We start from the raw sequence: 16,470 nt of genomic DNA, 5'->3' as shown, positions 1-16,470 counted from the left end.
GAAAGATGCATCACACTAAACGCTGCAGAGTTATTAATTACATAAAATAAATAGAGCATAGTATGCTAGTTACGTTTGGTTACACTCCAGAAGTCTCATTTTACTTTACCATTATTAAACACCACCACATACAACGTAGATTACATCAGCATACACGACCACAAAAAAAACCTTTTTAAATGCTGTATTATTACCTTTATTTCTCTTTGTTCTACTGATTTTTCCCATATTTGTTGATCATATGCTCCAATCTAAAAAGAATACAGAAAAAAAAAATCTACATTAGGATTTAAAACACACTGATCAAACAAAATCAAACCAACCTTCAACAAGAGAAGCATGAAGCCACCAGGTTATTTCCTTGGGGAGAATTGTTTACAAAGAAGTTTTTATCTTCTGCATTGGCTGGACAGGATCAAGCTGATCTGTAAATGAACTGTGATAGAGGGGAGAGCTGAGTCTCACAAGCCCAAGCACTGGGAAGACCACGTTCCCTCCCACCCCAGGTCAGGATTCCAGCCTCTACATGACAGAGAGCAGAACTATGGCAGCTACACTGTCACGGTCTTTCATATAACTTCAAAAGAAATATGCACATCTAGTTGAATTCATACCCTCACTTAATTTATTTGTTTTTAAACCCTCTATAATTCCCATTCCATTCCACCCACTTTTAAAGCCTCATGGTCTTTAGCTTTATCTCTTAACAGTGCACAGCAACCAGATATATGGTCAGGCTGGTAATCAACCAGCTTATAGCCCAGGGGGAACTCAAAGAATATCAAGAAATAGCACTTTTCTCACTGATTGTCAGATATTTAGAGGAAGAGCAACCTTAAACTTTAGGATATAAGATAGTGACAAAAACAAGTTGATAAATCAAGACAACATATCCAAGTTTTGTAAGAAATTATCAAAGATCATAAGATTGCTTTGAACTCCACCTATTTCTAGGTAATAACCAGTAACAACAATCTCTTTTACTATGGCAATTTTAAACCCTTGCCATCTCAGCTGCTCTACCTAGACACAAAAATCGTGTGCATCTGAGGTTCAATTCATGTCACAAACTCAGAGCAGTTAAGCGTAAGATCACTTTCAGGTTGCGAGGGAGAGACAGATGCAGCCCCTCAGATTCAAAGATCCTTTTCCAGCCTGCAGAGGTGACATGAGCAGCTCAGTCAGACACCTGACAGAAATGCAAGAGGAAAAACTCCCACCATCTGAGCAAACCTGCATAAATTCAATCTTACTGAAAGAGTGTGATTCCTCCTTCCAGTTCACAACTGCAACAGATGTAAGTGACCCAAGCACAAGTGCACACACTTTATACCAGAAAACATTGTTCTCATTTCTCTTTTAGTATTTTACCCTTCAGCATTAATTTAGATGTTATAAAAGAAAGAAACAAAAAGAAAAAGTCATTCTTAGTTAAAAAGGATCTTTGAACCAAGGATCCAACATAAATGCAAAAAAATAATCAGGGAAGCCAATACACAAACATACACACAAACAAAGAAATCTAAAGGCATATTCTATGCCTCTAAACCTGACCAATTAGTGGAAAAAAAATATTAAAAATTCTAATTTAGAGTAATAAATTCCAAAGCATATCTAAGATTGAAAGTGAGAACTGCAAACTGAATTACTGAATAACTTTCTCAAATTTAAATAATATTTTCCATTCATAGAGCTAAACAATTTCCACAGTTTGCTATGTTAAAACTTTACAAAAGAAACAATCTACTGGCTTTTTTTGGTAATAATAAACACTTTACACCTCTCATTCGTTTAAAAAAAAAAAAAACAGACTGTGGAAAATAACTCAGGAGTCAGGCACAGTAGTGGGCAGAATTAAGCACTTGCTATAATTAAAGTAATTAAACCAAAGGAAGTTTAACAGCTAACTCCACCCGGATAACAGCCAGCAATTAAAAAGTCAATATATTGAATAACCACTCCACCCAGGCATTTATAGCTAATTGTTCTGGCTTTTCCTCTAAATACATATCAAATGAAATTTCAGAACTTCCTAGTTTTCATTAAATTTGCTAAGAGCCACAAGTGAAATTTTTGTGCTGCATAATATTGTGTCCTCCCCTCCCCATACCCCAAAAAAATTCTTTCTACTAGGACAGAAAAGGGAATGCAAATCTGTGTCACTCTCTGTTATGCATGAACCAAACGCAGAAGGAAGCCTTTGTGCCAATAAAGCTGCAAAGCAAACTCCATTCGTAATTCCATTCATAGCTGAAACTGGTATAGAGTTGAAAGTCTTTAAAACAGTGTTCTTCTTTTAGACAAATAATAGACCATTAGTTAAAGGAATTCTGGGAAACACAGATCCCAGAAGACATCTGAGGCAAGGAGGTTGACTGATTTAAAATCTTAATTATATTTTCCTACAAATACTTCTTTTTCCTCTTTAGGCAGCAGCTTCCATCTCCACAAAAAGACAAGCAGGGATTTCGCCATTCACATTTCTCTTTTAACGTTGCTCCATAAAGCAACTCTTCCAGCAGGAGGTAAAATAAGAGAACTACTTTAAGGACAGGGTCCTTTACAACTGTTTTATGGGAGGAGTGGATCTGTCCAACCACCTCTGATCAACTTTAGTTATTGAAATCTTAGCACAGGACTATTCAACAAAGCATGCTGGTGTGAACTGAAAGGAGTGGAAGAGATAATTACAGACAGCCAGTACATTACAATGTCTCACATTTTTTTCGTTGTTGTTTGGGGTTTCTTTTTTAGTCTACCTGGTATCACCTCTTTGTGTTTTAACAAAGTTTAAGGAGCACTTCAGGGAGCAGGTGTCCATGCCACTAAGCACATCAAATTCCAACCTGATACTCAACTTCCCTTCTCGCCATCTGCATAAGCATCCCTCCACAGTTCTCTTCCAAATGTAGCAGAAGAAAGTACGCGAAAACAAAGGCATCATTATAAAGTAGCATGCTTTTTCCAGGATACTGGAACACTTCATTTCCCACATTAAACAAAAATAGGAAGAACTAGTGTTACTGAAAGAAGGCAAGTAAAAAACACAGGCATTAATTTTTTTTTTCTCTCCTTTATGTCAGGAAATTAAGAGTTTGTGAAGTGTGTCTTGCAGAATTCATTGAAAGGTACATTTTCATTTACAACAAACTAAATTATAACATATAATGATTACCAGAGATGCTAGGCATGTGTATGAATTAAAATCAAGAACATAATTTGTGAATGAATTGAAGAATGTAAGTTAATACTAGCAAACCTTCCTAGTTTTAAATTATTGAGAGCACCAGCCAATTCCAGCTTCAAAGAGTTTGGATTTACAAGTATTTGCATTTGAATTAAGTTCTATGTTAAATCTAATGTAAATCTAAAACAAATGTAGGCTCTTGGCTATTCATGTATTTCCTTACAATTGCACATACCTGAAGGACATGGAAAGAAGTCTAGCACCAAGTCTAGCACCAAAGAAATTATGCTCTAAAGGCAAGTAAAAGGAAGGAATAACCTTCCAGAGATAAGATCAGGTTGGAACCTGAATAATTTAAATATACACAACTTCATCGAAGCAAGGTCTCCCTCAATATGCAACTGTCCCAGGGCTCCTCAAGCAGGCGTTCAAGCTCCCTTGGCTGGAGCTATTCTGCCAACAGGAATGCCCTGACCAACTCCAGTACCCATTTACTACTCCTGAACCCACCAGCTGCTCCTGGAGTCTCATCCCTCACAGCTGCAAGTTCTGCATTATCCTTCAGAGAAAATTTAAAGTACAAAACACAGAAGTCGAAAAAATTGTCCCATTTTTAAGTACACAACTGTAAGAAATGTTCTTAAAATCTCTTCAAGACTTAGTGCAAGGCTGTTTGTGTAACAGCTCATCACCAATATTTTCAATCCATCAGTCCAGCCTACAACTGGCAATAAACTTTTTTTAAAGCAAACTATAAAACACAATATCCCAATTTTGAATTGATTTCACACAGAAATTTATTCTATACTTAATTTATGAAATTTCTAATCCAAAATTGTATTCTACAGCATTTTTTAATTTGTTATGACTTGGAAGAAAATAAACAAAAAGTTAGATAACAAGCCTAACACCTCATTTTGAAATGTAACTTTTATCACCAAGCATCAACACAGCCCTGCTGTAGGAAACTTGTCAGTAACATGCTACAGATATTAAAAATGGTGGTATAACCTATCTGTAACAGAAGTAGATGAACTAGTAGATGTTATTTTACACACACTTAGTTTAAATCATGCATCCCAGGCCTCCTCAATGCCAAGATTTTATCCAGTCTATCCAACTCAGTTACCTTTAGAACACTCAGTTCACAAGAGCCCACACCTCAATAAATACCAAGTAAAGAAGATGACTGGGATTCTGTTCCTTTATGCATTTGCAGAATTAGCAACCACTCTTCAAGCAACTATAAAAATTTTCATTATATAAGGGATTAAATGACTGAAAACTGCAGCCACTCTTTCACAATGGAGAAGCAGGTGCTTAACATCCTAAATTAACAAGGTGAAATACACTTTCGAATAAATTTTCTTGAAAAAAAGTTTCCGCATAAGTAATTAATTAAAAAAAAAAACTAACTTGTATGTGACTTGGCATGGGAAATTATGCTATACAATTACACATTTGGTAAACTCAATAAAGCTAGCTCTTTACTGAAAGATTAAATAATTTTGAGATCTTTTTTAAGTGCAGACTCCTCATAAAGTTTTCTGGGTTTAAGTGCAACTCTTGCAACTATCTAAAATAGATGGACTTATTCTTTCCCAATCAAATATGTCAGGAAGCATTTGATCAAATTTCTTTGTACATCTAAAATTTGGCACCTCTACAGTTTGGTTGTATAACAGCAACAGCAATTAGCCTAAGTAAATGCTTAAGCTATTGAAACCACAGCAATTTTTAGTTCAAAGCACAGTGGAAAGAGCTTTAGCACTGCTTAGTGCTTCTTCCCAGTGCCTTTCTCATAACAAGCCATGCGTACATCAAGACTGAATTTGAGCTTTGTGAATGACACTGATATTCACTTTAAGCTAATGTAGTGATGGTATCCTCCTGTAGCCCAATACCTGCAAGGCCCTTCTGATTCTAATGGAATTGATCAATATTTCAAGAGGCATTTATAATTTATGACCATGCAGACTAGCAAAGATTACAATCCTAGGAATACATAGGATTTCCTGTTGGATCTTAAAACTTTAATGTTTATCAATAATGAAACTTGTGTGCTAAACTTTGCTCTTTAAAACCTCTAAACACTTTTAAAAGCCGTATCACAATAGTATTACAAATCCAAAAGATGTAAGATCTAGAGCCTGGTAAATAAATAACCAAGTTGCTTCCTCAGACAGTCTGACACTTTATTGAAATATTTAGTGCTAAAATATTAGCCAATATGCTTTATTAACTTTTACAGTCCAACATTTTAAAAATATCTACATGATTTTCTGTATTAATTTTAGTATTAAAATACCAATATATAGATAATTTCTTACAGGCAATATCATTAATTTTCACAAAATGTCTCATTTTCTCAAAACTTAGAACAGGATTACTAAAAATTATTTTAAACTCCAGTTTATTTCTTGCATGAACTAATCCCCATTGCAGCAAAGGTAGTAGCTCAGCAGTATAATTATCTCTGTTGGAGTAGATTTCTGGTCTTAGGACAGGGGTTTTTTTCAGGATGTTTTTCATTTTCAAAGGTGGTAGGTTTTTTTCAATTTTGTTTATGGTGGATACGTGGACTGGACAAGCTAAACTAAGACAAACTTAGCCAATAAACCATAGAAATCACTATATGGTAGTTGTACGCTGTCTGTTAACAGCAAAGAGTTAACTTTTAGTCAAATGGAGAACAACAGTGAATGGATTAAGGTTTATATCTTAAGGTACAGAGCTTTGAATTTGTAACTGCTGAATTTGTTACTTCTGATTTAAAAAATCCATTATTCCCCTCCCTTCTCCCTGTTTGGTGCCAGAGGGAGGCTGAAACCAGCTATTTAGAGTAAAATTAAACAAGGAATTCAAAACTTTAGTAAGACTTATTTAGTCTAAACTGTTTGAATTGCCAACTAACGACCTAGTTAAATTCTGCCAATAACTGCAACAGCACTGTATTTACAGCCATTTCACTGAACAATAATTTTACCAAGGCTTACTTCAGAGATACCATCCCTTTCAGAGTCCAATAATAGGTAGTTAAACATTTATCAACTACATACTAATAGTTTTTCTGAATTATTCTTTACAGATTAACTCTTCTTAACATCCATCAGCCGTACTTATCTATTGCCTTGAGTAATGGGTTACAAATTTTAGCATATCTACAAAAAACACAAATCATCTTTTTTCATCACACAATTAAACATGAAGAAAAACTATATACAGAAGAACAGCTAGAAACAGTTTGCAGGTTAAACTACATGAGAGTACAGGAATAACCAAAGCTGGACAGAGCACCCAAGATGCTGAGATGAGGCCAATCAGAGCAATTCCCTTCCTAGGTCCACTGGCTAAGCTACTGCTAACAATGCCCAGCTATTCTACAAGTGTTAACAATTTAGACCTGTACAACAATTCTTTCTTCTTAATGATAATGTACTTGCACAAAATGAAACAGTCTCAAGATGTAACTGCGAAAAGAAAACCACTCTGACAGTCTCATTACTCAGTATAATTCCCTGAAGACCTCTAAAAATCCAGTAACTTTAGCAGTGCTGCAACTAGGATTTTGGAACAGCATTGTCCTTATGTCCCTGATCATTTCCACTTCCCATAGCACGCTGCCCTTGCTGCCCCTGCATTTGTCTGGGTGGCTGAAAGATCAATCAGATCACTCAGTAAGAGAAAAGAAAATGTTAGGCTGTAATTCCACAAGGCCTAATTAAACAATTTAAGAACCAAAGAACTCTTCTCAAGACAGAGGGATTTCATCTCATTGCTCCCCTGCCATTAGATGGTTCATCTCCTTGTAGAATCATAGCCTCAGTTTTAGCTGGATGAGTTTCCTAACCAAATTGACTAAATAAATGCATGAAAGTCTGTGGGAAGGTCAAGCAGGCATGGGAGCCTACAGGCAGGCAAAATGCAAGCCTGCTTCAGCCACAGCCCCAGTTGAGGGATCTTTTGCACAAGATTCAGAAACCAGTTTTGCCTCACCAAACAAGACACTGAAGGCAAACCCCCATTAGGTCAGGCAACTACTTGAGTACCAAATGTGGAAGGAAACTATCTGAACACACATTTTCTTCCTCAGTGCTCTGACAAATGACACTTCCAACAAAACTTGTAAAGTTTTGGCACTTGAAGGCAGGCATTTTTAAACCAATGCAGTTTCAGCACCCAAAGTTTTAGGTGAGACAGCGATACAGCCTGTCCATTTGGCAAAAAGTGCCTTTGGTGCCAGGATCAGTAATGCACCATGTGAATTCAGTGCAAAAAAGGAAGTCAGGTGGTTTCAAGGTAAGACATAATTTTCATTTTATTTTGTCCTTTATTAACTTAATACAGGGACCAGGCTAGGAAAGTTAAAGCACTGACAGAGTTAAACTTGGGAGGGACCTCAAGGGCAACACAAACAAGCTTCTACAGGTTTGTTGATGACAGAAGGAATGCTAGGAAAAATGTGGGCTCTCTGTGGAAGGAGAGCTGGTTACCAGAGACATGGAAGGTTGAGGTAGTACTCAGATGTTTTTGCCTCGGCCTTCACTAGCAAGTGCTCCAGGTTGCAACATGCTCTAGTGGGAGGTGTCCCCGCCCATGGTGGGGTGGTTGGAACATGATGAGTTTTCAGGTCCCTTCCAACCCAGGCCATCCCATGAATCTAAACAGACAAGAATAATCTTGGACTAATGAGCTGCAAAACACTGAATATTAAGATCTTAAAGCAATGCCATTAGAACTCAAATTTTGCCCTTTAAAACAATGAGAGAGAAAACATCTCTTTTGTTTTATTGTGCCCTTTAACAGCTGTACCCAAGGGATACCCACAACAGCAGAAATCTGCATTGGCAAAGTTAACTGATACACAATCAGGTGCAGGATTCAGCTTCAATTCATTAAGTTCCATTCTGCCTTCCCCTACAAACATCCCAAAGAGAAGGAACAACATAATTGTACAAAATTGTTGGTAATATTGCAGGAGAGAGTTTCCCATTTTAGCAGCAAGGCTTCCATAAGGACTGAAAATCAGAAAGTCGTTAAGGTAAATTTACATGTATTCTCCAAACTGGAAACCAGACCAAAAATTCCATCTATTATTACCTGTAAAACTTGGAAGTACGATAAGAAATTAACGCAATTAGTTACAAGCAATAGAAGAAGTGCTTTAAATTATTCATAACTTTATTATTTTTAACATCAGTTACTGTTACTGAGGCAATACTTCAAGTACACATATACTATCAGTATCATACAAAAGTTATGCCACCAGACACTGAAATTGTTTACAATATTTGTGGGGTGTCAGATTTTTTCACAGGAAATAAACACTACGATGCCTTTCTCCATAAAATTAATCAATTACCAAGCTGAAGCAAATTCAGTATTGTGGTACGTACACATAATCCTAAGGACGTTAACCAACACGGTGCATGCATGTGAGCAGTAGCTCGGTAGTTGTCTGGAACCCTTCCAGAGATCAGTGCAGACACTCCTGCCACTCCCTATCATTGCAAGAACCAGGGCAGCTTCAAGGGCTGAAAACAAGCCAGACCAACCCTGTGTCACGCAGGAGTATCTCAGCACTGTACTCCCTAGTGCATCAAGAAACACAGCAGAGGTTTCATTTATTTGACTTTCTACAGAGCCAACCTGTATCTAGCAGATTTCATGCCTTGAAAAAGTATTTGTCCTGGCTGGGAAATGCAACCAATCACTGGATGCACTAAAACTCTGTCTGTGCAGTCTTGTATCTCAAATAACAAGCTGCTGTAATACCACTCTGAAATCTTACAATCCAGCTTACAATAATTCAGAATTGATTACTGTATTTTTACAAGACAGTAATAGGAGCTCCAAAAGCAGAGCAAATCTATTGTCAAAACAGAAAAACATGTTTACATAATAAAAGGTCTGACCTTTTAAACAATTAAGGGTATTACTAAATCATCCTGGTGTAAGGAGCTCAATTTCAGACAATAGTATGAGTCATGAGTAAACTTGCTGTTTGCAAAACTTGCCTAAAGTAGGGTTGGAAGAGCTCAATTGCTTAACTCTTTCCATTGAAGAGATATAAAAATGTCTCGTTTGAGAAACCAACAGACCTTTGAAACTCAGTAGAGAGACACATAAAATAAATATATTTAAAAATACACTAAAATTGAAAACTAAGACAAGGAGCAAGTTACCTGTTCAGTATTTCTTACACAGCTTCAACCTACTCAAATACTTCTTAGTCATAGATGACCAGAAATACCAGAAGTTCTAAATGTTCTTTTCAAGGCATTCATACGCCATTTTATTAATCTGAAAACAACTCCCCAAAACAACAGCTTATTTTTCTCATTTTATCAGAGAGGCATGTCATATCAATTTGATCAATACTGACTGCAACTCTGGTTCTCTCTTGCCTCAGAAACAAACTTCTACTGCCAGAATGTGCTAAGTTTTGATCCCTCCTCACTTTCAGTTCCAGTTATAGCTGTGATCTAGTCAGTGGGACAACTCTGACAACTACAATAAAAACCGAAACTAAAATTTAAAACTGCAAGCAACCAAGAGGTCACAGAGTTCAGTATCTTGCCATCATAAGCAAGCATATAAAAAAATGTATCAGAAAGGACAAAAAAAAAAAAAAGTCTGGTATCAACTAAACACCAGCACAACTGTTTCTGTTCCCTAAATTGAAATCTTTGGTCTAAACAACAAATCCATGGGGAAAAAAATAAGTGTGCTGTGTAATAGATTTAAGCAAATAAATAAATAAATAAGGAAAATCAAGGGCATAGGTGAAAGAGCCTAGATACTCCCAGGAGCAGATCACAGCACACTACAAAGTCAGAAAGCTCTTTCGGGGTTATCAGCCGGATCCAGGAGAACTCATGTGGTACCTAAGAAATTACAGGCTAATTGACATGAACATCTGCAGGAGATGCAACTTTTCTGCAATACAGCCATTTGTCTCAAAACATTACACTTTCTCATACTAAAGCAGCATAACTTGCTCATTTGGCAGACTCCAGTTCACATGTGGATCGCAGCTAAATTTTGTTCACACCAGGGAGAAGACCAACATCTGGTTTATACATGATCTTATCCCTCCTGAAGACAGCTCAGTCTTTCCAGAAATAACAGAAGTCACCTCACCATAACTCCTTGCCACAAAGGTACTGTGCAATTCCCGGCTGAGCAGACCTCTGTAAAAGCCTACAGAGATTCACAACAGAAATGTTGATTTTACTATGAATGAAAAAAATGCAAACACATGAAATCACTGGAAAAAATGACAGAACAGGGGTTAAAAGAATGACCTGTACTGATAACAAGTAATCCTGTTAGGAGCAGTCTCCTGGGAAAAGTAAAATTGAGGGATGGGTTGTTTATATCAAGACCAGAAGGCCTGTCCTCTGTAAGATCACACTACAGTGACTCATCAGCAGGAGATCCTGCCTTCCTAACTTCCTGCCTTTCCCTCCTCCTAATCCATCAGGAGGATGGAAAGATGGAGCACATCAAATGTTGCATTCCTTTTACTGTATGACCAACAGGAAAACAGACATGTATTTGAAAAAAAAAAAAAAAAAAGAAAAAAAAAAAAAGAAAAACAAAAACAACCAGACAACCAAACATGAACTTCATTTAAGATTTACGGAGACTGCAGGCTCTTTCTTGCATTAAAGGACCATCTATATATAAAGCTAAGTATCATGAAAGATCTGTCCAAAGAACAGTGCATCACCACCAACAAAAACAACCTCAGAGACATGATGAGGATCTGACATCCAGCATCTCTTGCACTGAACAAAGGGGATCCTGGCCAGACCAAATACAGCTTGGTGTTTGGGTATCAGTATTCTGATATCACTACACAGTGAGTGACTTAAGTGTATGGGAGAATGAGTGGAAGCAGGTAAAAGTCAGCATCATTTCCCCCTTCCATGAGATCCTGCACTGAATTTCATTACATTAAATCTTTTACAAGTCATCTTCCAAATCTTTAAAAAAGGACCTGAAAGCAAGAAACTGTTCAAAAACCACAGTGTACTTCCACTGTATTTTTGCAAAAGTACTCTTTATAAAGCTTGAATAAGAGAAGGGAGAGAGTACACAGTAAAAAAAAAAAAAACCCAAAAAATTCATCATTAAACTGTGAATTATTTTCGAAATTTTTAAACCTAACTTAATGATTGGTATAAATTAAGTCAGCAAAATCAATTTGCCTGCTCTTTCAACTGTGCATTTAATTCACTGTTGTAAAGACCTCAACAAAAGCAGACCAGTATTGTCTTATTTCTAGAAAATAACTATTGCTTTGCTAGAAGCTAACCAGAATTTCTGTTTTGAAGACCATTGTCATTATTTGCTCAAGGACAAGATGTACCCTCTCCAAAAGACAGCTATAGGCCCAAGGAAAGCAATAATTCACAGAAACTTATTAAACCATGGAGAACCAAGACACACTCTTTTGGGTACAGATTATACAGATTTTTTGTTACTGATAGAAAATTTGTTACAATTCTTACTTTGTATTTAAATACAAGGACTCTTTTCGGTGCTATAGAAACAACATTCTCCTGTACATTAATTAACACTCTACTTGAATGCAAGAATGCAAAATTTCTTTTTTTGCAGAGCACAGAGATAACCAAGAGAGTAAGGAGTTTTCAGCATAGACCAAAAGCTATTTCATTTCACTATATACAGTCACTAAATATTTATTTACTTACAAAAGAAGAGTTTCAAGCTACTCACTCACATACAATGCTAACATGTAATGCATAAGTATTTTCTATTTGTTATATTAACACAAACACATTAAGCCACCATAAAAACAAATGGAAATCTTACCTTTTTCTGGTACCAAACTATAGCATCAGTTACTTTGGACGCCATTTATTCCACTGAATTCACAGAGTCATTTTAGGCTGTCAACAGAAAGAGACAGAACTTTACTTCCACTTCCCTACAAAGGCCAAATAGGGAATGTAAAAACACTCCCGTTACCTGCAAATCACAGAACAGCTGTATTTACTTTACACATTACCTCATTTCTATTTTAGTAAGAGTTTGGGCTTTCTCCTCTAGGCAAACAAAAAAACTACAAATCTGCTGCTACAGGACATCAAAAGCCTCAGTTTTGTCCGTCCTGCCCAGTAAAACACAGGCTGCACAGAGATCATCTGTCATTGCCTCACAGGAACCTCACAAATGGTATATTACATGCAGCTTTTTCTTCTTTTTTTTTTTTTTCTGATAAATCAAGCAACCTATAGTTATTAGCCCAGCACAGTATTCTGAAGTCCAGGAATAATTGTTATAAAATGCAAGAAGAATTCATACAGACTATTAGATATACTTGGAGAAGAAAACAGTATCAGTGCTAGAACTTCACTAATCATAAAATTAATACCCTCATGAAAACAGTAGACCAAAACTAACTCAAAAAGAGAAAACCGAGGAAGAATGGTATGGTTGTTTTAATGGTAACAAATAGCAATAGCATTAGTTAATCTTTGATGCCACTGTAATTAGTTTTCAGTATGGAAAAAAAAAAACCAGAAGCCAAACTTTTAGCCTACATAAAACATTTGTATCTTGAAACTAATTTTTACAGTCTTCTTCTGTGTAATCAGTCAGCCAGAATTCATTACCAAAAAAAAGAAAGAAAAACATAAAAAGCCTCTACCAGCACCCCAGTGTGGCCTCACTGATGGCAAGGACATGGTTAAGGATGTCATAAGGATGGCAGTGGCTCAGTCCCCAAACATTAAACTACTCATCAAGCATTTTCCAAGATCCATCTCGCGTAAAAATATTACACTTACTATGAGATTGTCAGTATCAACAATAGTATTACACCTTTTATCTCTTCATTTAAAGAAAGCAAGAATTATTAACCTGTAGGCAGTTTTTACAGTGAAAGGTTATTTGTGATCTACCTCTTGATTTAAGGACAGTTGTTAACAGCTATTGCGCAGATAAGAAAGGCAAAGAAAAATGCAACATTCAACAAATGGAATGGAAAGCAAAACTCTACAATAGATTAAAATGAGTGTTTATATCAAAGACCTAAGCATTAGAGTAACTCATTACACTTTATTAAACAATATTAATCACCAAAAATTTCAGGTTTTGGTTTTTTTAAAACAGGTATTAACCACATGAAGTTCAACCAGGGGAAGTGCCAGATTCTGCACCTGGGACAGGGCAACCCTGACTGCGTGTAAGGAGTGGTGAACAAGAGGCTGGAGAGCACCTGCATTAATGGCCCTGGGGTCCTGGTAGATGGAAAGATGAATGTGAGTCAGCAGTGCCCTGGCAGCCAGGAGGGCCAACCCCTGTCCTGGGGGCATCAGGCACAGCATCACCAGCCAGGCAAGGGAGGGGATTGTCCGGCTCTGCTCTGCACTGGGGCAGCCTCACCTCGAGTGCTGGGGCAGTTCTGGGCACCACAATATAAAAAAAACACTCAGCTATTAGAATGCATCCAGTGGAGGGCCACATAGATGGGGTTGTCCTGTGCAGGGCCAGGAGATGGACTTGATGATCCTTATGGGTCTCTTCCAACTCAGTATGATTCTATTTACTTTTAAAATGACCCTTCAAAAGACTCAGTTCTGCACTGACATTTGTTTATTCATTCTTCTTTGATTTGTGCATGGACATACTCCTATTTTATATAGTGCATTACTTAAAAGATGTAAATAATACTGCCTTTAGTTTGGACATGCGCCATATACACTGTAGTCCAAATCTTTAACAAATGGATTGATACTATATCAGCACCTGAGAATTTCTACAAAACAATGCCATACATGTTCATGTTTCCCAAACGAACCTATTTTTGAGATTTCTAAGAGGGCAACTCCAGTATCTTTTATACAACTTCAGATAAAACTACAACCCAAGAGAAAGAAATGTCTCAGAGAGATTACTCAGTCATTGCAAATTCCAGAAATATCAGAACACTGACAATTGGTGCAACTGAGCAAGCAAACACCTCAATTTTTCCACTGTAGAAAATATCATGTAAGTCACATCGAGTCAGTTAAAGCTAGCAGCCATGGCTGTGTCAACATCCGTAACTGTTTCTGACCTATTTGCTTCTGATAATAGAGTCTGTTTTGAGGAACTATCAACTATTGAGAATTCACTGGCACAATAAATAGAAAAATACTAGTATCACACAAAGCAAGGAGTCTAACAGACACTTTGATATAACCTGGCATATCACATAGGCTGGTCACCCTCCATTCTCACCCATACAAAGCTTACAATAGGACTTACTTTCTTACTTGAAAACCTCTTCAATTAAACTTAACTTTAAAAACCCTTTGCAACATTGGACTCAAAGTGACATAAAACCCTTCCCCACACACACCACCTACATCACACAGTCACAGTGAAAGCAGTTCACTGCTCACAGAGGTGCCAGTGCAGGAAGGGATCATACAGATACTGATCACACTTGGGGTGCAGTGCAGGAAGGGGCCACATAGATATTGATCACACACCCTCGCCTTCCCTGCCTTTATGACCTCATCTTGGAGGACCTTTAACTCCTTATTTCTCTTAAATAACATCCCTCTCACATACAATACACTACTTCCTACCACCATAATCACAGGATGAGAAAAAGGTTGGAATAACTCATTATCAGCACTAAAAAATTCCTGAACCCAGACAGAAACCTTTCCCTCAACCGCTACATTAACTTGATGTCTTTCTCCAAGGTCAATGACTTTTCAGGAAACCAAATATTAACTCATGAATCCCAGACTTCGAACTGTGTCAAATATGGCCAAAATTGGATCAGCCATTTTAAAGGCAGTAACATTTGTTTGCAAATGTTTGCTTTTCAATTCACTCAAAAATCCTTTGCCTCAAGAAAGAATTACGTCACAAAACTATAAACCAAATATAAAGAAGTAGTTTTATCTGATTTCTATCAACAAACCTGTTATTTAGATTATCCATGGTTTTCATATTTTTAAGAAACTATCTGCATTAAATCCTCCACAGAATCTATTTTGGTGGCATTTTTGCATACACAAATATAAAGATGATGCTTACAAAAGTAAATATGACAAAATCACAGGATGGATGTCTCAAAACACAGTTCAGTGTGCTAAGTAAAAATATCTCTACTAGGAAATATCACATGCTTTCTTCAAGAGCTATACAACCATTTCTGAGACAGCACAGTAATGAAAGGTAAAAAAGGTTTACTTAATTATTTCTGTACATTGTTTCTGCTTGCAGGGGCTGGGATTTGTCTGTGGCTTGGTTTTTAGTTTTTCTTTTGGTTTTGGAGGGTTTAAGGGGGTGAGATGAAACATTATGAGTTTAATAGACTCAGCCTGAAGCTAGCTTATCTGGGTGAGGGAGGGATGGAAACATTCAAGGCACTTCAGCTGCAGCCCTGGTTCTATCTGCCCACAGCTCACCGAACACCTTAGACTGGAGACTAAGTATTTTAGCAATTGCAGAACTCTGCATATTCATTACAAGTTACCCTGTCGTTTGTGTCTGTCATTCATTGTTCCAACTGATCCTGAAGTCGGACTGTACAAGCCAGGCTCTAAAAGCACATCAGCATCAACTGGGTGAAAGTGAACAAGTAAAAACAGCTCACAAACACAAGCACCACAGAGCAGTGCCTGTTCTTCTGCCTGGTTCTCCCCTCATCCCTTCTGAATCCAACCTTCTGTTCCATGTTCTGTGTCAAATACCTGCATCTAGGACAGGGACCAGCTTTAGCACTTTGCTGTACAATGTCCTGTGCACAGTTAACTACAGCAAGATTAAGTTAGTCTTAACTAGTTGAAGACCTAAGAGCAACATAGAAAAAACCTCCCAACTTCAGAGATTAGACAGAGCATTCAAATATAAAAGCTTGATCACAGCACCTCTGTAACATTCAATGGAGCTTTTGTTACATTTCCATCAAACAGTTAATGCTATGAATAATAAGCAATATTTTTTTAAACAAAATTCATTACTTCCTTAAAGCTAAATAGAGAGGACTATCTAGTTTTGGTGATCCCTGTCCAGAGATGAGGTTTCTTAGCTATTTCCCAGTTCAGGGCATAATCATATTATACAGTACACCTTGCAATCAAATTAACATTTTCTCAAAAGCCACAGAAATCTATATTTAGATGTCTTCAGGTAGCTAAGTACTCATTCCAGCCCCGCAGTACTGCAGTGCTTATTGAGTAAGATCAGATTTAAATAAATTCAAAGATATTTAGAAATCTTACTCATATCCACAAGGCTTTGGTGAC

The 16,470-nt window shown here is 37.0% G+C and overlaps 1 protein-coding gene across 3 annotated transcripts in view; it reads right to left on the bottom strand.

Annotated features, from left to right (window-relative positions):
• PHTF2 (putative homeodomain transcription factor 2) overlaps window positions 1–16,470 on the bottom strand; it is a 62,545-nt gene that overhangs the window by 36,092 nt on the left and 9,983 nt on the right. For all 3 annotated transcript variants that reach the window (XM_082280488.1, XM_082280490.1, XM_082280489.1), the window contains exons 2-3: window positions 12,032–12,108; window positions 195–251 (exon numbers count right to left, since the gene is read on the bottom strand). In XM_082280488.1, coding sequence (XP_082136614.1) covers window positions 195–251; window positions 12,032–12,076 — 102 coding nt within the window. In that variant the 5' untranslated portion in view covers window positions 12,077–12,108. The remainder of the gene's footprint in view (window positions 1–194; window positions 252–12,031; window positions 12,109–16,470) is intronic.

This window comes from Coloeus monedula (genome assembly GCF_965178545.1).
Source record: "Coloeus monedula genome assembly, chromosome: 4".
Lineage (NCBI taxonomy): Eukaryota > Metazoa > Chordata > Aves > Passeriformes > Corvidae > Coloeus > Coloeus monedula.
This window is presented reverse-complemented; position numbering and strand designations above follow the sequence as displayed.